Source organism: Mytilus californianus, unplaced genomic scaffold (assembly GCF_021869535.1).
Source record: "Mytilus californianus isolate M0D057914Y unplaced genomic scaffold, xbMytCali1.0.p SCAF_4, whole genome shotgun sequence".
Lineage (NCBI taxonomy): Eukaryota > Metazoa > Mollusca > Bivalvia > Mytilida > Mytilidae > Mytilus > Mytilus californianus.
Genome location: NW_026262690.1, coordinates 47,504,054 through 47,520,735, shown reverse-complemented (window position 1 = coordinate 47,520,735; position 16,682 = coordinate 47,504,054). Strand labels below are relative to the sequence as shown.

The 16,682-nt window shown below is 32.3% G+C and overlaps 1 protein-coding gene across 1 annotated transcript; it reads right to left on the bottom strand.

The window, feature by feature from the left end:
* Positions 1-1,984: 1,984 nt before the first annotated feature.
* Positions 1,985-13,470, bottom strand: LOC127738156 (calmodulin-like). The gene is made up of 5 exons (XM_052249297.1): positions 13,430-13,470; positions 12,668-12,701; positions 10,405-10,548; positions 9,058-9,300; positions 1,985-3,751 (listed from the first exon to the last, which is right to left on the bottom strand). Exons 1-5 carry the CDS (start codon positions 13,430-13,432, stop codon positions 3,726-3,728), a joined length of 450 nt encoding a protein of 149 aa, XP_052105257.1. The 5' UTR covers positions 13,433-13,470; the 3' UTR covers positions 1,985-3,725.
* Positions 13,471-16,682: the final 3,212 nt, after the last annotated feature.

Here is a 16,682-nt window from a genome sequence, read left to right as displayed (position 1 = left end):
GCCAATTTAAAGTAGCAGTAATTTGTCAGTTTTTTTTCTAGAAGAATTATATTATAAAATATATTTAAATTATACGAATCAATTCATTTCATATACCGCTATATTGTGTTAGATTATTCTGTCATATTTTAAAGAAAATCTGTCTAAAATGCTCAGAGTCAAGTTATAGTTCAATAGAACATTAAAACAAATTATTAACATTGTCAACCAAACGTAGACTGGGGTAAAGTAACATGGCAACCTGGAATTCTCTCATCCAGCAGTGAACTCATGCTAAATCGGAGCACCCCATTGGCTGTACAGGATGTATAGATACATAGACACAATCGGTCGGAATGCGGACGTTCAATCCAATTCCTCTCAATTCCCAGACCTTCATCTCGGTAAACCCACTTTGCCGAACATGCCTATCGCATTAATTGTTTTTTTTTTTTAATTTTTTTATTTTCCTAAATACGCATGAAAAGATTTGCAACTTGACATAGAACTAAGGCTAACTGAAAAGAGCAAACATCAAAATCTATGAATCGAATCTTGCTAAATGCCGAAGTATTAGATAATAGCCAGATGAGGCCCTCGTGAACTTGCATCACACTAGTTTATGTAGCTGTGAATCAAATTAAATACTAATTTGCGTTTAAGCCATGATAAGAAGAGTAATAGCCAAAGATTTGGAAAACAGTGTTAATCCTAAAGAGTTTCATTGATCATGTAGCCAATGCTTTGGCACTGACACGATTAAACGAAACATGTTGATGTCAATAATCCAGTATCACATCATGTTAGTATTAAGGTTACAACCCTATACTAAAATTCAAAGCACAACACAATATCCCTTGCGAAATGGACAAGATATTATTTTACTATTTTACAGGCTGACACTGACTTTCCAATCATTTATCCCCTCAACAATTAAACTTTGGAATAATCTGAACATGTCAGTTCAAAATGTAGATTCATTATCAAAATTCAAAGTAGAATTAAAAAACCACGGCATTTGAAATCAGAATCAATCTCAAAATTATTTATATGGTCCTAGAAAATTGAATATAATCTTAACCCAATTTAGATGTTCTCAGCATCTTTCTTGAATTGTGACTTGTTTAGAGCTAACATTATATCTGATTCAACATGTAAATGTGGTTTGGATATTGAGGACATGCGACATTTTTTCTTTGATTGTCCTTTCTATTTAAATGAAAAGGCTATTCTGTTTAATAGTCTCAGCTGGCTTCCCGAAGGCTGCAATTTGGACTTAAAACTATTGGTGTTTGGAAAAGAAACTCTTTCCTATGATCAAAATATGCAAATTGTTAGACAAGTAAGAGATCAAAACGATTCCTCGTAGTATAATATCAACATATAGGTAAAACGCACATCATCATTATCCTGATCTCTGTCGTTCTTTCTTCACCCCCTTTCCTTCTTTCAGTATAGTTTATTAGTAATATTTATGTTGTTTATTTTATATAATGCATGCTCACATTCAATTTGTATTGTTATATATATTGTATTGTGAAGAAGAATTTATAAGTATGTTTTACTTGTGTCTGATCCTTTTTGCTTTGAGCAAATAAAATATGTTTAAACTAAACCATATACTAGATTGTTTTGCATTTTCTGCTAATTTTCATTTTGTTTTTAACATTAACAAAGGAGAGATTGTTACTTGATCTTGATCTTATGTTCATGTTCCTGCCTTCAGGTTAAGATTTCAGGATGACGTATGTTCCTACTTACCAATATATAATCGGTCAACAATATTGGCTACATAAGTATATGTATTGTTTGCGATGTGTCAGTGTCCGTTTGATATATAATAGGTGGACTTTGACTCAATTTCACGCTCCAGTGAACAGGGTTTTTCAGAATAACCTCTGTTCTGTGATAACTAAAGATTGATTCTTTTAAAATAAATTAAAACATAGCTAATTATGTCTTGTTGGGTTTTTTCCGTTACGAAAGTGCATGGTCATACATCCTGTATATCTATATATATATATCTTTATTCTCACAAACCAAATTACAAAGGTATAGAGATAATAATACATATTTCAATACAATTACATAAATAAATAATGTACGAAAGTAGATAGAGGCATTTACAATTGTTCATCCAGAAAAGTTCAATTTGTTATTGATCTCCTTAATGAGTTTACACAGCTCATTCAGTTCTGAATATGTTTTGGAATTCATTAAGTCATGCAACTTCAACGTGGTAGGTCTATTCCTATAATGAAATGTAATAAATTGTTTTCTACAGTTATGAAAAGCTGAACAATTAAAAATGTAATGGTATTCATCACCAATGGCATCTAAATTACACAATACACACTTTCTGTTTTCTCTTTCTAAGTTTTGCCATCTTCCAGTGTCGATGCAATGTACTAGCATTTTGGCATTGCACACGGTCATGCTGTTTTTCGATTGTTTATAGCGTCTTTACACTAAATCTGTGGATGCATATACTGATTGATATATAAGTCTTATAGAACAGGATTTATTTTTGTTAGTTAAAACTGACTTTTAACAATCTTTCAGTAATTGCGAGTACTCATAGATCGGTAATTTTTTCTTTTGACTTTTTGTTAGTTGGTTTGTTTGTGCTTCGTGCCAATCTAATGAGTCGAGCCATTTTCAACTGAGCGCTCAAAAACCATGTTTAACCCCACCACATTCTTTATGTACCTGCCCGAAGTCAGGAGCCTTTTATTTAGTGGTTATCGTTGGTTTCTGTCTGTTTTATTTATTTTCGTTTATTTTGTTACCAATAATCATGCCTTTGGATTTTTTCTCATTTGAATTGATTCACATTTTGTGATGTCGGGTCCTTTTTTAGCTGACTATAGAGTATTGGTTTCGCTCATTATTGAAGTTTGTGACATATAGTTTCTTACATCCACGCAATTGTTTAATTGGTCGATCTAATATCTTGATTTAATAATTCCACAAATTTGGCAAAAATAATTTGCTTACTTATCTTCACATAAAGCATTAAACTTGTTTGTATTTTCCATCTGGTTTTACTTTTGCCAAAAGTGTCTTCGATAGCAAAAAAAAAAAGAGGCGGACAATACCAAACGGCGGACAATCAAAGTGTATAAGTCGAAGAGAAACCAACAACACTATGGCAAAAAATTGCAGGTTTGCTGTTTTTTTTCATAATTGCCAAGTACTTTTCTCTTCTCGTTCTCTTCGGTCAGTTCTCGTCAAATTTAAGGCAATCAAAAGTTTTAAGGAAAATAGGAGGGAGTTCTACTTCACCAAAGACCATCAAAATATGTCAAAATTTTGTATACATGTTAACACAACCAAAACACTTTGACAAGGATAACTTTGATCGTTTAAAAGAGCCTCTGTGTGGATGCACATTTGAAATAAACATACGAATAATATTGAAATAGATGCAGATAAAATATAGATTTCAGACAAACAAAATTGTAATTAGGACCCAATAGTACAAAAATTTTCGAGAAGAATTGACAATGTCAAAGGCTTAAAAAGACAGTTTTATCTTGCAAGACATTTTATATTTTATACATGAGAACGAACATCTATATCAGAAACATTCAAAACGCGGTATATGTGTGTCCTAGCTATTCTATCAAAATCGAATCTATGCAGTATATTCATGTATAAATATATCATCTGACTGTCAAATATACAATGTGTTTTAGCAGTTAAAATGTATATCCTCTAGGTAAGATTCTTTTACTTTTTACATATCATCTAACTATCTGTCTAACAAAATCTGAAAAAGAGAAAAACATAAAATAAAGGCTTAATTAAAATTCAAATCCCAATCTTTTGTTGTCGTTAAAATCTGTGATCTGTAGCTGTTTAAAGATGAGATACATATTATCACAAGAAAATGTGGTATATATTGAAATTTTCAGATATAATACATAACCGGGAAATGTTAGCAGCTTGAAGGCTAAACAGTTATTATCACTCCCTTCAATTAAACCATGGAAGGACAAGTTCGCATCACACACAACGTGTATAAGGGATAAATTGGATAGGGAAAAAAGGTGGATTTATAAAAATCCTTTCTTTCAAGAAACCAATCTGCTTAATAATATGTCAAAATTTTGTAAAAGAAAAAAAATTTGTATGTTTATATCTGCATTGTTCTACGATCTTTCATTTGCAATATTCATCACAGATCAATTAAGTATCGAAGTCATACAGAATATTTGCGTTGTGTACACACATATAAATGAAAACAAATTATTCGTAAGATTTCAGAATTTTTTTTAAACACTCCAGAAAACGTATTTTCCTACGATCATCAACGATCTTTATTGAAATGTACATGAGGTAGAGTAAACGTGTACTACAGTGTATTTACAAATCATACGACTATATGTAACATTGGTTTGAAATATGTTCTTTTATTTTATTCATTCACGAATGATATATTAAGCTTTAATGTATATTAAAAAATTAACATTAACCAAATCTTGAAGTCGTTCTAATTCTTCATTAAGTTTTCAATATGATATCACGAGTACTTAATATTAAATCTATCTTCTACAAGCTACACATTTAGGAAATACTATCATTATAACATAACCATGCAAATTTATTGCATTAACAGATAAAATATAAATAATGAGATGTGGTACAATTTATGCTAAAAACAATGAACATAAAACGAATATGGCACACAGCAACAAACGGCAACCACTGAATTACAGGATTCTGACTTGGCACAAGATCATAAACTATGTGGCGGGGTTACTATAAAAAACAACTAAACTGGGATAGTGGTACAACACAACAAAGGAACAAATTGTAAAAATCAATTGGAAATGACTGGACTTATTAGATTGGCACGAATGGCACGAAGCACAAACAAAAATTAAGTACCAATCTAAGAGTACTCGCAGTTACTGAAAACTAGTTCAAAGCAAATTACAACTTATAAATAAATCATGGCATGATGTTTAATATGTTTACTGGACAATCCTTCCCTAACCTGTGACAGTGGTGTAACAGCACAACATAAGAACAAATTATGAAAATCAGTTGAAAAAGGCTTGACTTATTAGATCTTCACTAAGCATACTTAAACCCTAACAAAATGCAAAAGTATCGATCTAAAAGACTTTTCAAAAGCTTGTTAAAAGTCATTTCCAACTAGTAATTGTCACTTCACAATCGGCTCATTTACAGAATAGATCACTATTCTTGATATATCTAAGACAGGATCTAAGGCAGACACATATTATCGATCAAACAATTTGTTACATATATGGCTAGAAATGTGTCCTAAAATCAACATGTCAGAATTTGTAACTGCTACAGGAGAATGGTTTCACTGGTGACAACAGTAACATTCACCATTTTAAGTTTTTTATATATGTAAGGTACAGAGTTTGGTTACATTCTCTTTTTACAAGCGTTTTTTTTTCTCACTTTGAATTAAAATCTAGAAATTTCTGAGTTACAATGGTTACATTCACTTTCAATATTTTTTTGAAGTATTATTATTCATAAAGTTAATACAGGCTTCAATCTTCAGTTACACAGTAACAATACACCTTATCGCTATTTGTCCGCCATTACTGGACATCACACAAGTTCCCGTAAAATTTTGACGTCATAATAGAAAATATCTGACGCCACAATGGAAAAGTGATTGTTGTATGACGTCAAAAGTTCGAGCGGGACTGATTCTCGGGTCAAGCGGGATTAGCGATAAGGTGTATGGTTACACTATACATGTAGTAACACTGGTTTATACTTTAAATTAGATTCTGGAAATTTCTGAGTTACAATGGTTACATAGGTTACAATGGTTACTTTATACAATAGTTACATAGGTTACAATGGTAACATTGGTAACAATGGTTACATTCACTTTTGCACCTTTTGTCATTCTCAAGACCAGTTACACGGTTACAATGGTTACACTATATTAACACTAGGTGAATGGTTTTTGAGAATGAAACCTGTAACCCATGTTACCATTGTAATACTTGAAACCCATGTAACCATTGTAACCCATGTAACAATTGTCACCCATTTTACCATTGTAACCCATGTTACCAGTGTAACCAATGTAACCCATGTAACCATTGTTACCATTGTAACCAGTGTAACCATTTTAACCCATGTAATCATTGTAACCCATGTTACCTTTGTAACCCGTATAACCATTGTAACCCATGTTACCATTGTAACCCATGTTACCATTGTTTCCCATGTTACCATTGTAATCATTGTAACCCATGTTACCATTGTAACCCATGTAACCATTGTAACCCATGTAACCATTGTAACCAATGTAACCCATGTTACCAGTGTAACCAATGTAACCCATGTAACCATTGTTACCATTGTAACCAGTGTAACCATTTTAACCCATGTAATCATTGTAGCCCATGTAACCATTGTAGCCCATGTAACCCATGTAACCAGTGTAACAAATGTTACCTTTGTAACCCATGTTACCATTGTTACCCATGTTACCATTGTAATCATTGTAACCCATGTTACCATTGTAACCCATGTAACCATTGTAACCCATGTAACCAATGTTACCATTGTAATCATTGTAACCCATGTTACCATTGTAACCAATGTAACCATTGTAACCCATGTTACCATTGTAACCCATGTTACCAGTGTAACCAATGTAACCCATGTAACCATTGTTACCATTGTAACCAGTGTACCCATTGTAACCTATGTAACCATTGTAGCCCATGTAACCATTGTAGCCCATGTAACCCATGTAACCAGTGTAACCAATGTTACATTTGTAACCCATGTTACCATTGTTACCCATGTTACCATTGTAATCATTGTAACCCATGTTACCATTGTAATCATTGTAACCCATGTTACCATTGTAACCCATGTAACCATTGTAACCCATGTAACCATTGTAACCCATGTTACCAGTGTAACCAATGTAACCCATGTAACCATTGTTACCATTGTAACCAGTGTAAGCATTTTAACCCATGTAATCATTGTAACCCATGTTACCTTTGTAACCCATATAACCATTGTAACCCAAGTTACCATTGTAACCCATGTTACCAGTGTAACCAATGTAACCATTGTAACCCATGAAACCATTGTTACCATTGTAACCAGTGTAACCCATGTTACCTTTGTAACCCATGTTATCATGTTTATCATTGTAACCCATGTTACCATTGTAATACCTGAAACCCATGTAACCATTGTAACCCATGTTACTATTGAAACCCATGTAACCATTGTAACCCATGTAACCATTGTAACCCTTGTAACCATTGTAACCCATATAACCATTGTAACCCATGTTACCATTGAAACCCATGTTACCATTAAAACCCATGTTACCATTGTAACCCATGTAACCATTGTAGCCCATGTAACCCATGTAACCATTGTAACCAATGTTACCTTTGTAACCCATGTTACCATTGTTACCCATGTTACCATTGTAATCATTGTAACCCATGTTACCATTGTAACCCATGTAACCATTGTAACCCATGTAACCAATGTTACCATTGTAATCATTGTAACCCATGTTACCATTGTAACCAATGTAACCATTGTAACCCATGTTACCATTGTAACCCATGTTACCAGTGTAACCAATGTAACCCATGTAACCATTGTTACCATTGTAACCAGTGTACCCATTGTAACCTATGTAACTATTGTAGCCCATGTAACCATTGTAGCCCATGTAACCCATGTAACCAGTGTAACCAATGTTACATTTGTAACCCATGTTACCATTGTTACCCATGTTACCATTGTAATCATTGTAACCCATGTTACCATTGTAATCATTGTAACCCGAGTTACCATTGTAACCCATGTAACCATTGTAACCCATGTAACCATTGTAACCCATGTTACCAGTGTAACCAATGTAACCCATGTAACCATTGTTACCATTGTAACCAGTGTAAGCATTTTAACTCATGTAATCATTGTAACCCATGTTACCTTTGTAACCCATATAACCATTGTAACCCAAGTTACCATTGTAACCCATGTTACCAGTGTAACCAATGTAACCCATGTAACCATTGTTACCATTGTAACCAGTGTAAGCATTTTAACCCATGTAATCATTGTAACCCATGTTACCTTTGTAACCCATATAACCATTGTAACCCAAGTTACCATTGTAACCCATGTTACCAGTGTAACCAATGTAACCATTGTAACCCATGAAACCATTGTTACCATTGTAACCAGTGTAACCCATGTTACCTTTGTAACCCATGTTATCATGTTTATCATTGTAACCCATGTTACCATTGTAATACCTGAAACCCATGTAACCATTGTAACCCATGTTACTATTGAAACCCATGTAACCATTGTAACCCATGTAACCATTGTAACCCTTGTAACCATTGTAACCCATATAACCATTGTAACCCATGTTACCATTGTAACCCATGTTACTATTGTAACCCATGTTACCATTTTAACCCATGTTACCAGTGCAACCCATGTAACCATTGTAATCCATGTTACCATTGTATTCATTGTAACCCATGTTACCATTGTAACCATATACCATTGTAACCCATGTATAGCATTTGCTTTAAAAAAGTTTTTTATAATAAATGATAAAAGTAAATTTAACATTTTCAACCAATGCAACCATTGTAACTCAGCATTTGCTTGGTTCTCATTTGTTACCTATTGTAACCATTCTCATGTAGGGGTTACAAATGCTGATGTGTTGTTTTTAGGACACATTTTTGAACATATCTAATTTGTTATCGTGACCGTAAAACTTGTGTAACATCGGTTTCAGTCGTTCTTCATCGTAACACGTGAAATAAATGTTGCGTTAGGAACACACTCATGTTACACATTAGTTTTATCTAGTGACCTTACACATTAGTTCTATCTAGTGACCTTACAAAAATGAACGATAAATACGCGAAATGACATGCATCCTGCAATGGCATAACATGTAACGACATGGACTTAGCCAAACTTAGTATTTACAGAAGATTAAATCAATATTTACTTTAAAAAAAACACCTTTAAAAGAGTTTGTATATTTTTTTGTACACTTACCTTCATATTTGATATTACCATCCTTATCAATTTTAGCTTCCTTTAACAGTTCGTCTATTTCCTCATCTGGCATTTCTTCTTCCATTGAAGAAAATATATGGCGAACAACTTCAGTGTCAACAACACCTTTTCCTCTGACATCAAATACCCGGAATGCATCTATCAACTTTTTAGAGAAAGCTTCTTCTTTTGACCTGTTAACCATTACAGACATAAACTCTTGTATACCTATTATTCCTTTACCTGAAAGTAGGTAAACATTTTAGAATGAAAATAAAATAACTAGGAAAATTATATGCATTGTTATTCATTGAAAGCATGGCTTCTTTGGAGTAATAAAGTTTTTGTGATTAACTAAAACATATTATTTGGAATTGCATGTCATCTAACAACACGCAGTTGGAAAAGATTTCATTTCTATAATTTTAAATTTTAGATTAGAAAAAATGTTCTGATAAAATGCATTCTGTTCACAAAGCATAATAAGTCGTCTCCATAATTTTCTAAAAGTTTGTACTTTGTATTGCATTTTGTAAGTATAATACATGTTATTTTTTCATATATTCCATCGATCAGTTCTGATTCTGTATTATTCTAAAAAAATCACTGGTACCTGCAATCAACAAAAATTGTATATGAATAGGAGAGATTACACCATTTTTTAGATCTCATGAATTAGAAAATAAAAAAAATAAGTTTTATAAATCTAATACTAAGTAAATATTATAATATTTATTTATCAAAGTCATAACAACTATAGGCATACAACATATAAACTACACAAATAGCAGAAGGTAGTGTGAAACATATTACAACATGTCAGATCTTAATTTTTTGTGCACGAAATATGAATTTACATAGCTCTCTAAGATTAATAGAACTCATTAATTATATATATTTATACATAGAAGGTTTTCCAATAATAAGGTGAAATAAAATAAGATCTAAGACTTTGATAAGTAGGACATTTTAGAATGAAATGTATCTCATCCTCAATGTCATCTTTACAAAAACAACAGGGTCTATTACTTCTAGAAATTACAGAGTAACGTTCACATTCTATAGCTAAATTATGACTACTAAGTCTTATTTTGGTAATACATGTCTTATAAACTACTGATGTTGGTTTACATAAGTCATATTGCAAACATATTTTTAAACCATATATGTATAACTTGAACATCTAACTAAATTACTCAATCGGCTGTCAAAATCTTGCTTCAGACAATCAAGCATGCGCTGTTAGATTAACATCCTCGGATATTCATAGGACATTTTAAAATGCAAATTGCCCAAAAAAACTGTTGGAATTAAAATGAAAAGAAATACAGTTTTTGTATGACCAACCTTCAAAATCAACCTCGTTCATGATATCAACAAGTTCATCTTTTGGTACGTTGTATCCTAGCGATTTCATTAGTGTTCCTATCTCTCTTGTAAGAATAACCCCTTCTCCACCACGATCATAGATAGAAAAGGCATGTTTAATAGCTGAAATTCATTCATAATATTTAAGAGAAAATTCAGACACAAAAAGTCTTAGACACAAGAACACACATATATATACACACATGCATCGAAACACGACAAATAAGAAGTTGCACACATATGCATATAGATAGTGCCTATTTTAACTAGAATATAGTTTTTAAATATGTGAAAAGTTTGCAGTTAGTATAAGCTAGTTCAAACTGTAACGTATTTAAAATCTAATGGTTCTGATATCACACTTCCAAAATTACTATATATCCCTTTTTTTTACACGAGATCAGAATTCAGCTAGGATTTCATTGTAGCAAAAAAATTACACCATGTACAGGGCAGCGTCTTTAGAACTTGTTGTGGTTTAAAAAAAAAAAACTACAAATTTATTTTCTTTATGACTGATTGGTATATTACAGCTGGATTTTTCAACAATAAAGGGCCCATATCCGGCAATAAATTCCATGCTATACCGAAGAAGAATGTCCGTTTTGGCTGTGCGGGAGGTACAAATAGGCCGCAGCCACGTCCGGTCGGTATAGGGACACTCAAAATGGAAATTCAAAATCTCTGCCCCAATTCAACATAACCTCATTTACCATTGCATGTCAGTCTAAATTCCCTAGCTCCATTCCGGTCCATCAGCTCTCCAGATTTATTGTTTATATGTATGTAAAATATTTGCAATATGGCGCAAATCCAACAAAAGTCAATCAATCAATCAACAGTTTTACGTTCGAAATCAATTCCCAAAGACAAACCCTTGTGTAGCTTACAAGGTGAAGGCTTTTCTTGTAAAAATTCGATGAACAATAAAAGGGTGTGAATTTATATGATCACACAAAACTGTCCCAATCGTTCAAATCTTAAGCCTGAAAGACCCGTTGTGGGTTTTAAAAAATCATGATACTATTAAATATAAATATGTTTTACTGTGACTTGAATGCAAGTGTTGCTCTCAACATATTGCACTTCTTTCAACATTCTGACCAAATTGCCATTTGTTTAATTAAACCAAACTGTTCAACTGGGCAATTTCATTGCTATTATGAAAGTGTAGCTATAAATTTCTTATCATCTAATTGTTATTGTAAAGGTGCATTCCAAAGATGATAGGTATTGAATTTTGAATTGCTGAATAAATGTCAAAATTTAAGTTTTTGAATTATTTCTTCTTAAATGGTGTTTTTCTATGCATGTTACAAAGCTTTCTTTAAATTACCGGGTAACATCTAAAACACTTGGTGACATACATTTTAAGCTTGAATATGTTCTCATGAAGTTTTAAAGATCATTATTTCAAAAAAGGGGTCAATGGTTTTAGATAATCTCCCATGGAAACTTATTAACAACATATTGTAACCACATATATTTTAGTGAATATAACAGGTTTTAATTTAAAACTGATGGCTGATTCTTATGAAAATAAAAGACGTTTTAAAAGAAAAATTGTATTAAAGCTAAGTTTTGACATTTTTATAGCAATTAAAAAATGACTACCTATCTCCTTTAAATGACTGTTTATAATAACAATGATGTATATAGAAGTTTTTAGCAATATTTTCATCATAGTAATAAGGTCTGGTTAAAGAGATATATCGAATATAATAGTTTTAAAACAAGTCTTACAGGATTGTATTTTGAATTGCTGAATAAATGTCAAAATTTAAGTTTTTGAATTATTTCTTCTTAAATGGTGTTTTTCTATGCATGTTACAAAGCTTTCTTTAAATTACCGGGTAACATCTAAAACACTTGGTGAAATACATTTTAAGCTTGAATATGTTCTCATGAAGTTTTAAAGATCAACATTTCAAAAAAGGGGTCAATGGTTTTAGATAATCTCCCATGGAAACTTATTAACATCATATTGTAACCACATATATTTAAGCATGCTTTAAATTATCACCTTATCACCTTGCATTTTGATGACTTGACTCAGGGATTTCTACAGCGTTTGGCTAAAATTTCTGACCAGTTGAACAGTTTGGTTGAGAAAAAAGATTGCAATTTGGTCAGAATTTTTAATGAACTGCAATAGGTGGGTAGCAACACTTGCAGTCAAGAAACAGTAAAAATTTCGGTCATTAGTTTTAGACTGTATTTTAAATTAGGTTAGTAGGCTTACCTGCTATCTGTTCTTCAGAAAGCCCATGTTCTGCCTACAAAGTATTTTGAATTATTTTTTAAGTTTTTTTTTAAACCAGACAATACAACGGGTGTCACGCAAATAGAAAAAAAAATGCTAACCTTCCCTCAGCACATAATTCAGTTCATTGATTAATCACAGAATAAAACAAATATTCAAAAAGTGACAGAACCAAACAACAAAATTCTGTGGTACGCGCAATAGGGAGTTATCAGTGTTTTTCGGTCACATGTGAAATTATCTGTTTTTATTTGAATGATAGTAATAGTATTTCAGAGGCGGATTTAGGGGGGAAAGGGGGGGGGCAGGGGGTCCGGCCCCCCGTTTTGTGGGAAAAATTTGGTTGATTATATAGGGAATAACTGAAGCATGACTGGAGTGGGCCCCCTCTTAGGCAGTCAGTGGGCCCCAACTTATGAAAATTTCTGGATCCGCCACTGTATTTCATTGCAACCAATTTCGCTGAAATATGCTAATGAATATTTCTGGTCACAAAGCTAACCGCGAAGTGAGGCTTAAACCATGTATGCATATAATCGGTTCCGGATATAGTTTTTTTGTAAATGTATATATGGTTTGTGTTCGTTGACAGATATTTTCCGTGGTTGTATGTTTGCAAATTGTGTTTAAATGTGGTTTTTTTTACATATTTTGTTTGAATAATCTATATAAAGAGATAGGGTAAAAATAAGTAAAAAAAACATATCAAAAACTGACTTTGGAAAACTATATTTTTCTTACCATGTTATAGTATTTATTCCATACCGGACTAGGGTTTCACGTCCTTGGTACATAAATGACATCTAGATTGTTTCAAAGATAAAACTATTCATTGCTAACCACCATGCAATTATCTTTCCCGAACAACAATGTAATTTTGTCAATGCTTCATAAAGACGATTTATGTCTTAATTGATCAAATGTGCATTATTAAAGTAAACAATACAGGTCCTTTTTATCTCAGTTCTTTAATGTTGGCCTTTGTATAAATAGTGGTGCATTGAAAGAACTAAAAAACACGTAAGTAGTCAATAAAATCAATCTTTGAACAAAAAGGAAATCGAAAGGAATGAAAACGTAGTATTTAACAATTAAAGACCTTCATTTGTTAATAAATTATACGTTGTAATTTTAAATTAAAATGAGAATAGAAAGTGGGGAAAATATATGAAAATACATTTGTCACAAGTCTTGTTAGGTTAAACACTTTTAATTGTCAAAGCAAGAAAAAAAATGATAATGGATAGGTCGGCAAGTTTTAACTTACGAGGTCTTGTCTAAAATGCCTGGTTGTGCATTGACTTATTTCATATTTTTTTATATATATACTTCTATTTATAGTGGCTGGCAAACTTTTCAAAGACTAACAAGATAAGCTGAATAAATGCCATCTATATACTTTAAACTAGATTGGTCATTAAAGATGAACAATCATTTCATTTAAAAGATTAAACTGAAGATAGACACGATAAGATTTTCATTTTTTAAAGGAATTAACTGAATGTTTTGATGTAATGAACACAATATTGAAAGCTTCAACACTACAAACAAATGTTTAATCCCATAGTATAATTCTTACACATTATTTAAGAAAAACTTTAAGGTTTAGAGTATATATACGTTGTCTCTGTTGATTGTAAGCCCCTATCCTAATTCGAAAATATTTGACAGGACATTCGTTCAACATTGATAAGAAAATAAAGTTGTCCTTTATTATTATTTTGATTATTTTGAAATGAACCAGGAACCATGATGAAAAGCTTTCTTTTAAATATACATAAAACGGTGAAATATAATGGTTCTATTATTTTCAAAGTTTAGAGAAAGACCGATCAGGCAAACTTGTTAGAATTCCCAGATATATCTACTCTGTAAAAATACTCATCAGACAACTCCTAATAGGAGAGATTGCTAACGATTTTTTTAGTACATCATTTTAGTCTATTAACTTGAAAACTATTATAGATAGAGAGAAATAGGGATCAGCAAAAATTATCAGTTATTCAAGATCTACAAAATAATCAATAGGAACGACACTATTACTCTGATTTTACTTTCATACTAAATCTTAACCTCCTTCTATTGTGGTTCATTCGAAGCTGTGACTCAATTGCAATGTATTTTATTGATTCGAAAATGTGTAACTTGTCAGAAATGTTAATAACTGTTGTGGAATATCTTAAATTCTAATAGGTTTGATTACCACTACATCGTTACTATTACTACTACGGGAACTTTAACTACCTTGACTCCTCATGAGGGTCTCGCATGGTCGGCTCGTTACTAATACTAGGGGTGGGTTAATGACCTTGACTACAAATGAGGACCTCACACGGTTGACAGTGCTTGTTACTATTATATAACAATTTCTAATCATATTTATTGTAAAGTCAGTTGAAAGTTATGGTAGATTTTTTTTTTAATTGCTGTAAAAAATGTCTTACTTAAATTTTTAAATTATGTCTTCTAAAATGTCATTTTTCTTTACATGTTAAAGAGTTATCTTTAATTTAAAATGTAAAATACTCAAGCGAAATATACTTGCAGCTAAGATAAAAAAAAATTATGTTTTCATGAAGTTTATGAGGTGTTAAAGGAAGATTAGACTGTCCAATCACGATTCCATATAAAAAGGATGATATTGACAACATATTGCATATTCACATACATGTATAACAACCTTTAATTCAAATTGATGTCAATTTCTTATAAATATAGAAGACATTTTAAAAGGAATAGTATAAAAAATTAGACTTGACAATTATATAGGAATTAAACAAGACTTCCTTTCATTGAACAATCAATGCTCCTATACTTGAATGGATTAAATGATCGTTTTTATATACTATCTATGCTCCTGTACTGGCATGGAATATATGATACATTTTTTACACATCAAAGCTCATGTACTGGCATGGATTGAATGATTGTTTTATCCATACTATCAATGCTCGTATAGGGGGAGGGTTGAGATCTCACAAAACATGTTTAACCCCGCCGCATTTTTGCGCCTGTCCCAAGTCAGGAGCCTCTGGCCTTTGCTGGTCTTGTAGGTTTTTTAATTTTGGTTCATTTATATGTTTTGGAGTTTAGTATGACGTCCATTTTCACTGAACTAGTACATATTTTTATTTAAGGGCCAGCTGAAGCCCCCCTCCGGGTGCGGGATTTTCTCGCCGTGTTGAAGACCCATTGGTGGCCTTGGGCTGTTTTCTGCTCTTTGGTCAGGTTGTTGTCTCTTTGACATATTCCCCATTTCCATTCTCAATTTTATCATGTACTGGCATAGATTACATGATCTTTTTTTTCATAACGATGCTTCTGTACGGTATTAGATTAAATGATCTTTTTTTGCTCCTGTACTGAAATGGGTTGAATGATCGTTTTTATACTATCAATGCGCCTATACTGGAATGGATTAAAAGATACATTTTTTAATATCAATGCTCCTGATCGCTTTTTTATACTGGCAATGCTCCTGTACTGGATTGGATTAAATAATATATTTTCTTATACTATCAATGCTTCTGAACTGGCATGGATTAAATGATCGTTTTTTTTTATACTTCTATCAATGCTCCTGTACTGGCATGGATTAAATGATACGTTTTTTTCCTACTACAATGTATCAATGCTCATGTACTGGCATAGATGAAATGAGCGTTTTTTGCTCCTGTACTGACATAGATTAAATGATCGTTTTTTATACTATTAACGCTCCTGTACTGGCATGGATTAAATGAAATGTATTTTTTACACTATCAATGCTCCTGTACTAGCATGGATTAATGATGGTTTTTCTATACTATCAATGCCCCTGTACTGGTGTGGTTTAAATGGTACATTTTTTTATTAGCACTGGGACACGGTATATCTACCACTAGTGGTGAACTATCAGTGCCCATGGGTGCAATCCAGGAAGTAGCCAGTCCTCCTGCTTTGGTGTGGTTTATACAAATGATACATTTTTTTTCCTATCACTGTGTCAGTACTG

Coding starts and splice junctions, on each gene's coding strand:
- LOC127738156 (XM_052249297.1), bottom strand. Junction 9,301..10,404: donor GAACGAGGTTGATTTTGAAG/GTTGGTCATACA, acceptor ACCTACTTTCAG/GTAAAGGAATAATAGGTATA. Junction 3,752..9,057: donor TGGTAATATCAAATATGAAG/GTAAGTGTACAA, acceptor TCTCTTTTTCAG/ATTTTGTTAGACAGATAGTT.